The sequence below is a fragment of the Papaver somniferum genome, chromosome 6 (genome assembly GCF_003573695.1).
Source record: "Papaver somniferum cultivar HN1 chromosome 6, ASM357369v1, whole genome shotgun sequence".
NCBI lineage: Eukaryota > Viridiplantae > Streptophyta > Magnoliopsida > Ranunculales > Papaveraceae > Papaver > Papaver somniferum.
In genome coordinates this window covers 38719353-38728386 of record NC_039363.1, presented here as the reverse complement: position 1 = coordinate 38728386, position 9034 = coordinate 38719353, and the positions used below count along the sequence as shown (strand labels likewise).

The 9034-nt window shown below is 36.7% G+C and overlaps 1 protein-coding gene and 1 long non-coding RNA gene across 4 annotated transcripts; one reads left to right on the top strand and one right to left on the bottom strand.

The window, feature by feature from the left end:
* Positions 1-783: 783 nt before the first annotated feature.
* LOC113287346 (calcyclin-binding protein-like) lies at positions 784-3854 on the bottom strand. Of its 3 annotated transcripts, none has more exons than XM_026536076.1 (5): positions 3519-3833; positions 2004-2225; positions 1507-1746; positions 1268-1327; positions 784-1118 (listed from the first exon to the last, which is right to left on the bottom strand). In XM_026536076.1, exons 1-5 carry the CDS (start codon positions 3633-3635, stop codon positions 1014-1016), a joined length of 744 nt encoding a protein of 247 aa, XP_026391861.1. In that variant the 5' UTR covers positions 3636-3833; the 3' UTR covers positions 784-1013. The 3 variants fall into 3 exon arrangements, with proteins under 3 accessions (XP_026391861.1, XP_026391862.1, XP_026391863.1); XM_026536077.1 differs by having other exon boundaries at positions 2004-2222; positions 3519-3829; XM_026536078.1 differs by lacking the exon at positions 1507-1746 and having other exon boundaries at positions 3519-3854.
* A 477-nt stretch (positions 3855-4331) lies between these two features.
* LOC113285598 lies at positions 4332-6294 on the top strand. Its single transcript, XR_003328780.1, has 3 exons — positions 4332-4493; positions 5013-5067; positions 5607-6294. It is a non-coding gene; the product is annotated as an uncharacterized LOC113285598 (long non-coding RNA).
* The last annotated feature ends 2740 nt before the right edge of the window (positions 6295-9034 follow it).

Here is a 9034-nt window from a genome sequence, read left to right as displayed (position 1 = left end):
TTGATAACAAATTAATCAAATAGACCAAAAAACTAAAGAGGGAGGATTCGTAGACATTCTTAGATGGATATTATCATACACGATTTGTATCATTTTCTCTGTAAAACTCAAACGACAATGAATTTGAATCTAATATTTAGATGATATGTTTCTCTTATAGGAATCTAGATTCCTACGAAAAAATGAGCACAATTCGAGACGTATAATACCACCATTTATCCCTTTGAGTATCAGTTTTTAACGGTTAAAATTAAGATCGATAAATGATGAGGTTTGGTAGGAATGTAGAGTACCTATAAGAGGTATGTGTCATGAAAAATATTAGATTTAAATTCACATTTGGATTTTGCAGAAAAAATGGCGTAAATCATGTACGATGGTGTCCACATTTGGGTTTTGCGGAGAAAATGGCTTTGGGTTTCGCGAAGAAAATGGCATCAATCATGCATGACAGTGTCCATCTAAGAAAGTCCTCGTAGACCACAAAAAGATTAAGTCCCGGCCTGATACCTAGTGTATAGATAAACAAAACACCTCTTAACGGAGCTGCGAGTAGTGAAATGCCAAAGATATGGCCGAGTAGTGAAATGCCAAAGATATGGCCGGGTTGATACCTAGTATATATATATATATATGGGTAAAACAAAACAATTCTTGATTGAGTTGCGAGGAGTGAAATGCCAAAGCTATCTTTTGCTTAGATCTTTAGCATGCTAATTTCACTTGGAAGCTACTATCCACCGGTCTCAAGGTAGAACGACAACAGGCAACATACTTTTGATAGGTATAAATATCATAAAACTATAAAATTCTTCTTTGCACAACAACTTGATAAGAACAGTATTTGATTTGTATGTAATAGTCTCTAAACATCATAGGAGTGAACACCAAAAGCCCCACAACCAAGGAAAGACAAAGAAAACACAATTTTCAACCAGTAATCGACCCAGGAACCTAACCTTTGGGGAAATGAATAAAAAAACCTAGGATCCAGGAAGCTACAGTATCTATTCTCAACGGTACGCATTCATAGGGTCAGCAGACTTCCCAGACCTAGCATCAGTCCAAGCTTTGGCAATTGTTCTCTTCATGTCCTCATCTCCTTCCTCGTACATATTCTGCTCAATGTAATACCAAGTACAATTAGACCGTTTGAAAAGCTACTCGGAAGAAGCAGAATCCTGGCTTGCCAAAAAAGAAAAAGAAAAAGAAGCAGAAGCCTCTATCACCATCATGGTATGAGAGAGGGAAAGGGAGAGAGGGAGACCTTCATCAAGTCCATAATTCCAGCCATGGGATCACGCTCTTTCTCAAGTCCAGGCTTAAGCTGCACAAACATAAGCTGGTTAGTTATTATTTGATTAGGGAGAAAAAGGCATAGCAAGAACAAAGAAAAGATGTTATACAGCCACATAGCATTTCACTAAGCCCTAATCATATAATAGATCATGCTTCAAAAATATAAAAATATAATAGATCGACAATCTCATAGATTATTACACATGCCTTATCTTCTTTGAAATGCAAATCTAACCAGTTCCCTTTAGAAGCTTTATATAGAGTGACGACAACTCTTTTAGGCTTAACCAACACCTTAGATTTCTCAGGCACAATTTCCTTGTTCAATTTTGGTATTGCGCACCGGTAATTTTTTCCTTGCACGTCATGGAATTTTAGATCTACAGACATTTTCTTGAATATGGTCTCGACTTTCTCTTGATCAACACCCTCTAAAGAGACATAGATCTGAAGAACACAGCTTTTCCCATTAACATTTGTGTCGTCCACTAATGAAATATAAGCATAATAGAGACTTAGTTGGTACAACAAGAAAGAGTTAATAGTTGGCAGAGAATGTCTTGAAGAATCGAAACCCATCAAAATCAATTAAACCTCAGATATCCATACACCCACCTGAGGACATAATTGAAACCACAAATTGATAAAAACCCATTTTTTAACCCAAGAATTAGCAATTGCAAATGAACAGAGTTTTGACATACCTTGACTTTCTCATCATCTTGATCCCAACTGAATGAACTAAGAGTGGCATAGTTCAATGCAGGAATTGATAAACCCTTAGCCAAAAGAGTTGGAGCTGGAGCAGCTGGAGTTGGAGTTGGAGCTGGAGCAGCTGGAGTTGGAGTTGGTGTTGGAGCAGCTGGAGTTGGAGAAGGATCTGAAGTTTGTGCAGTAGGTTGTGAGTCAACATCCTTCAAGAGCTGCTAAAAGTTACAGAGAGCGAGAAAGTAAGCAAAAATAGGAATAAGCTCTCCATACTTACAACATAAGCTTCATTGGTTGAATTATGGGTAGTGAAACTGTGAATCAGTTGATCTCTTCAGTATTGTTGTCAGGAAGCTGATCTTACCACATTATAGAAAGTCACAGACTAACACATACTGCATTCAGATCATCCAATACTGTCTAAAGCCATTGGTCAGAAAAAAAACTTCCTGAAGCATGTTCATGCCCTGACATGTACTAAGTCTAACACACATGTAAACCAGATACAGACTGGATTCCATGTTCCAGGCACAAATCAAGATAAACGGCCAAAGAAAATGATTATTTTCACTCAAATCGAATTTGGAAGTATTCATATCTACAAGAAATTTACATGCCAGGTTGGTGTGACATTCAGCACTTGTTCACTTCAAAGATCACATTTAGAAACTACGGTTAGCTATTGAAATTGTTACATGACTGTTCTTAGATGCTCTATGTACACTCGAATATTATTGAAAGCTCGTGGCAGTTCAGGGTTAACAAGCTACGTCCATCCATTAACAGAAGCTAAATCAAATGATTTTACGTAAGCGGAAATGATAGACTTTTGAAGTCCCGACAGCAAATCCCGACTGAGACAAGCAGTGGGGCCCATTTTCCCGCACAGATCTAGATGCTAGGAGCACTACCCTCCTGCCTGCTGGATGTCCAGTCGGGATTTCAATCAGGAGCCCACTCGGTCAGTGTATCGCTACCCTTGTGCAAGTTATGATGGTGGATAAGAATATGTACACCTACTGTAATTCCTAATTAACATCCAAAACTTCAGCATTGGTAATTCTTCTTCCCCCTTTTCATGGCTAGTAGCTAGGCAGTAAACTACCCAAGTGCTCCTATACATATTTCCTCAGTTTTATCACTGATTCGTAATCACCGCAGTCTACCAAATGAGTCTGTCCACTTAATACAAAAATTTCTCTTTGTCACTCTAATAGAGGATCAATAATTGTTATTCGTCTAAATCACCAACTGTGCACGATCGACCAAAATGAGCAAGTGACTAAAAATGATCAGTAAAAGGGTTTTATAACATTAAACATGATTTCAGCAGGGAACGTGGAAGGATCCAAAGGTTCCTGAAAACCTAAACCTAAACCTCAAACTAAATAATCAAATTTAACTAAGTAACTTATTAAAACCAACCGAAACTTAAGTCATTTCTTAAGAATCAACTCATCAAACACGCAGAAAAATAAAAACTGGGAACAAAAACGAGGCATAGAGAAAACCTTTTCCGTCTCTAGGTTGCGAATTTCGGAAGAGATCATAGAGAGAATTCGAGGCCTCTTAGCTATACTTTGAAGGTGGTGAAGCTCTTCCAAGTCTAGCGTTAATTCTTCTGCCATTTCTTCTTTTCTCTGCTTAGCACCACTGAAACTATGTGATTAAGTTTGTGATACTCAGAAGTTTTTATTAGGGTTTTAAGAAGAAGGTTCTGGAGTTTTGACGGACTTCAATTTTCGAAAAAATAACCAAAAACTGATATCTATGTTCTAGAACTTTACAAGGGGTAATTGCGAAAGTTGAACTTCAATTCAGAGATCCACCGATCATGATTATTTTATTTTATACTTCGTCCGTACCTATTATACAGTCGGAATTTTGGATTTTACTTATCCTACTAGATAAGCAGAATCATATTTTCAAAATAAAAAATTTCAAAAATACCCTTATTTATGCTACAAATAATTGTGTTAAGAATAAGACAAAGAGTAAAGCAAGAAAAAACATAAAGAATTATGAATTCCAAGTAATTTTCTTAATCTAAGCTCTTCCCGTCAATATATGTGGCACGAAGGGAATATGAAATGACATATGGTCATAAAAATTTAGTATCCCATTTATAAATGTGAAAATTGAATAAATACACTTATTTTTGATGAGCTTCATAAATGTTTTTGAGAAACTTCACCACTATCCCTGATGGTATAATTGAAATTTCAAAAATTCTATTGAGCCCACTGGTCAAACCCACTACTGATGTGGTAGTGATTTGACTTGACTTTCTGGTTTTCTTAGCTTTCTTTGCGTGTGTGTTTGTCTTTCAGATTTTGGATTGCCTTCTCAAACTCTAACCATGAAGCCAAAAATTCACTCTAACATAGAAAGATGTTTGAGAAGGAGAAAGACAAAAATTAGTTCATCAAAGCAATATCCAGGAGAGGGGTGAACAGATGGAAGAAATCAAAAACCTAAGACTTCAGGTTCAGAAATACTAAACCCTAAGCTCAACTTTAACCCTAGCTTTTTCAATTTTTGTATTCCTTATTTTTCGTTTTGTTCAATTTCATGCTGAAAAGGTAGTTCAAAACAAAAAATCTTCAATTTATCATCAAAAAATTCAAACATCAGATTTATGAAACAGAGGTATTTAGTACATGAAAAGATCAGTATTGCATATAAGTTCAATATTTTAGTTTATAAAAATCAAATTGTACCCGGTGAAGCTTGGTATCATAAAGCTGCTAATTAATTCAATTAATCTTGACTTTCTCCGCACCCTGTTTGTAGTTCCCATCGGTTCATTTCATGTGTTTATATGGGTTTGTGAAAAAAAAAATCAATATGTATGCAGTGGTATTAATAAGCTTAATTTCAATGTGAGCCATTTCTTGGTGATTTTGTCAAAATTCTGTTTCAATGTTAGCTGAACTATGGTAATGTTGATGTCACAGCATGTCATTTTGAATTTAAAATGTTTCTTTCATTTTATGCTTATATAGGGATATATGCATGGACTGATTTGAGTACTAGAGAAAAGTTCACCACCGGCAGCAGGTGAAGAATTTATCGTTATTGATATTTTGATAAAGTTTTCATTTTCTTATTTAATTGAGATTGTGTACAAGAGAGCTAGCTATGGATAGTTATTTTCTGAATTGCACTGAATTAGTATTTTGCATAATGGAATATGAAATGTGTACTGTATTGTGCTATGTTTAATGAGATGGTCTTAAACCCATATGACCATGTGATCAGACCATTTATGTTTGATGTTCAGAAACAATAAGAAACCTATTCTTATTATTTTAGAATTTGTGATCAAATGATCGGCTGTCAGGAGTGTTAATTATTCACTTAGCCTTATTTTTGGTTTGCACATATAGTGGTTGGAGTGTAAATAAGGGTTTTCATCTTAAATTCCATTCATTCACGATCTTATCTTTGATATTAGTATGTACAGAAAATGACAAGTAATCCTTATTTTATTTTGCCCGAAAACAAGTGTTTTTGTTGGCTAATTGCACCATCAAATGCACCAGTAAGGTGGTTTTTCTTGTTTAAACACTAATGTCAAGCTGGCTTTGTCTATATAGATAAGCGATGAAAAATGGCCGGGTCCACTTGCTTACTAATGGTGCACAACGACTGTAGGATGCGCAGTACGAAAGCAGGAGCAGAGAGGTTCACATGACAAGACTGTTATGAGTACGGGTTATCAAGGAAACCACAATCATCCTTACCGCCGTAAGACACAGCAATGGCTCACACAACCTCTGCAGCTGCTACTAGGCTCCTCTCAGGTTTAGCCATGAGAAACAATAGAGAGCTAAGTCTCCAAGCAAATAGTCTCTTCTCTTCTCTTCACCATCAACATCTCCTTTGTTCTCTTACACTGCTGACATTGCTACTCTATCAACCCCTGCACCATCGGTCAAACTGCACACCAGATGCATTGTAACGTTAAAACTTAAATCTTTTCGTGGCTTAAGGTCAATCATCGTACAATTGGAGTACCCTTCAGCGACTGGATATTCACATTTCGAATGGCAACTACCTTAGGTCTTTGGATCTTGATTTTATCTCTGGCCTGTATAAATGGAATTGGTTTTGTACTTGATGTTCTTTTGGTTTTTTTGATGATTAGAACTTGTCTGTATACTGTGTTGTTCACATTGTACAGTTTTTCATTGTACTAGAAATGTAAACTTCAACAACCACTATTGTAAGACATGCCATCTGTATAAAATGTTCATTCATTGATGAAAGTTTACATACAAATTACCCACTGTGGAATTTCTTCTCCTCTTTTCTAATCGTAAGAAAAGATTACCAGTGAAGCAAAGATTCTTGTCTATATAATACCCAAACCCAAGCCGATCGAATAAAAACGAGGAGAAAATGAAATACCCCCGAACCGAAAATAAAAAATGAAAAAATAGTCAACTGAAGCAGAAAACAGTGAGATCAGCAACACAACAAAGTCAAGTCAAGTCACTGCCACATCAGCAGTGGGTTTGACCAGTGGGATTCATTAGTGGGTTAAATAGAATTATTGTTGAAATTTTTAGTAAAAGCAAAACTTTTACAATTCCACATTTAACCCTTTTATCTTTTTTCAGTTTTATCTCAATCTCAAATTCGGGAGAGAATCAGAAATCTCCCACCAATATTGTACAAACCACTACCAGCACCTTGTCCACCATCTCTATCAAATCCATCATCAGCTTTGGCACCAACTTCTAGTTCACCATCTCTACAATTCTTTCATCAGCTCTATCACTACCTCTTATATTTTCACCAAATCCACCACATGCAGCATCACCACCACCTCCTAAAAAATCAGTGTGAATATCAATATTCTGCGGAGCACGTGTCAGGTCTCGGTGGTCGCGTGCAAGATAACTGTGTAGCCCTCGCTACACAGAGCAATCTGAGTAACAGAAGATACCTTCGCATATCTACTTTATTTCATTCCAAGAAGGGATACCTCGACGGCTAAGATGGAAAAGTAGAGTCTAGCCTAGAGAGAGGCAGCTAGCGAAGGGACAGAGGTAGATGACATATCCAATCAGCATTAAATGCGTGAATCTCTTATCTACATGCTTAACCAAAGCACGTGAAGAGAGATGAGGTGGCAGAGTTTGACTGGCAAAGGCTGGCGGTGAACGAAGGTACAATCTGTACTGAGGCTGGGAGGTTCCTGAAGGAACGTGGGTCAACTGAGGTGACAGAGTCCAACTGGAGAAAGCGTGCGGTGAACGAAGGTACCATTTGTACGGAAAGTGTATCAGGGAACGATGGACCCAAAGACAGCGAAGATATATCTGGGCATTCAATATCTAGGAGAAGGAGATCTATTCTTAAGCTTATACCTATTTAATGTTTAGAACTTAAGTATTAACTTCAACTTGAGTTCTCTCTATTACTTTGGGAAGCATTTAAGATCTTTGTAACCACCACAACTTAAATACAAACAGACAGTCATTATCCATGTTGTTTGATCTTCCTATTAAACACCACTAACAAAGTAAGTTTGTGCTTTGTTTTTGTAGCATGAAGTCGTGAAAGTGCGCTACTTGGAAGAAAAGGGGGAAGCATTCGCATTTGATGCAAGCTATCACTTCATGATATCCAAAATTTCGGAGTATGCCCCGGAGATGATGGTGGGTGAATCGGACTCGGATTCCTCCAACGAAGATTGATGGTTTTAGAAGTTTTTATGTAGGTTTTGTGGGTAGTTCTCTATGTAAACCCTCACGAGACTATAACTCGTCCACTAGGGTCGCCTAGGGGCTCAAAGGCTTGATGCACGTGCTAAGTGCATCCGTGATTTCTACGATAAGGAGCTAAGATTTTATGTTTCAATCAATGTAGTAACAAAAATCGCATGAATAAAGAAGATTACATCTTTTTAAATTTTGTTTTCTATTGGGTATAATTAAAAGCCGGCAAGGTTGTAAACCGCAAACCGTGGCGGCGAGTTCAGGGTCGTTTTGTTCCAAGATTATTCAGTGCCGACTATAAGTTAGCCGGCAAGGTAAGAAATTAATTAGATGCCGACTATATTTTTGCCGGCAAGGTAAGAAATCAATAAGATGCCGACTAGTGAAGCATTTACAACAATCTCCCGTGTGTCAAAAATAATAAAGTCGGCATCATATTTATTACAAGCATGCCGGCCACAGTTAGTCGTTATCTTCTTAATTTGTCGACCTTGCCGACTTTTCATACTTTCAGAACTGAAAATGTTGATTTCTTCTTTAATTTTGAGTATGATTTCGTTCAGCAGCTTTGCAATCCTCTTTTTAGAAGTATTTGGGTAGTGTGATTTCATTTCCGTTGCAAAAAATATTCTCAAAGAATTTTTTTCATCAAAAATCTTCCCACATAAGTTCAAACAGAAACAAAATTTCATTACTTAAGTTCATAATTTCATAAATTTTAATCTACTCAATTAACTAATCTAAACTCAATTAGTTAACCTAATCAAATTTTGTTAGTGTTAATTAAACAAGGATATATTAGCCATTTTGAAAATAAATAGTTAAGGGATGTTGTGTTTCACTTCATAATGACCCGAGTTTTGTCTCGTTAGGTATACCCAATTAATGTGGGTATACCCCAATTTGGCCAGGCAACTAAAGAGATGCCTACTTTACATCGGCAAGAAAAATTTGGGTGGGCCCGAAAAAATAAAAGATCAAAAGAAAAAATCAACTAGGAAATATCATTTATACGGTCAGGATCAGGAAGCCAAAGATGTATTACAATTTCTGCCGAACGCTTCACAACACACAAACATAAACTCTCAAAATTCTTTCTGCTTGATTCTAAACAAAAATTTAGGCCTCTACATGCAACAAATATTGTTCCTGTCCCCAGGCCAGCACAATCAACTACACCAAACTTTTTTGTTAAGAGTTGTATGAGACAACTATCTCGCAAACTTCTGAATCTGATACTATACATATATTTGGGAGCATTTCAGTAATATTTACCCTTAACAACACCCCCATAATAA

Bases quoted from the DNA above. Each gene is read 5' to 3' on its own strand.
- LOC113287346 (XM_026536076.1), bottom strand. From the start codon at position 3,635: ATGGCAGAAGAATTAACGCTAGACTTGGAAGAGCTTCACCACCTTCAA. The intron at 1,328-1,506 runs GCATGTGTAATA...ATGTTTGTGCAG, and splicing joins TGCATTTCAAAGAAGATAAG to CTTAAGCCTGGACTTGAGAA. The intron at 1,119-1,267 runs GTCTCCCTCTCT...TACATTGAGCAG, and splicing joins GAATTATGGACTTGATGAAG to AATATGTACGAGGAAGGAGA.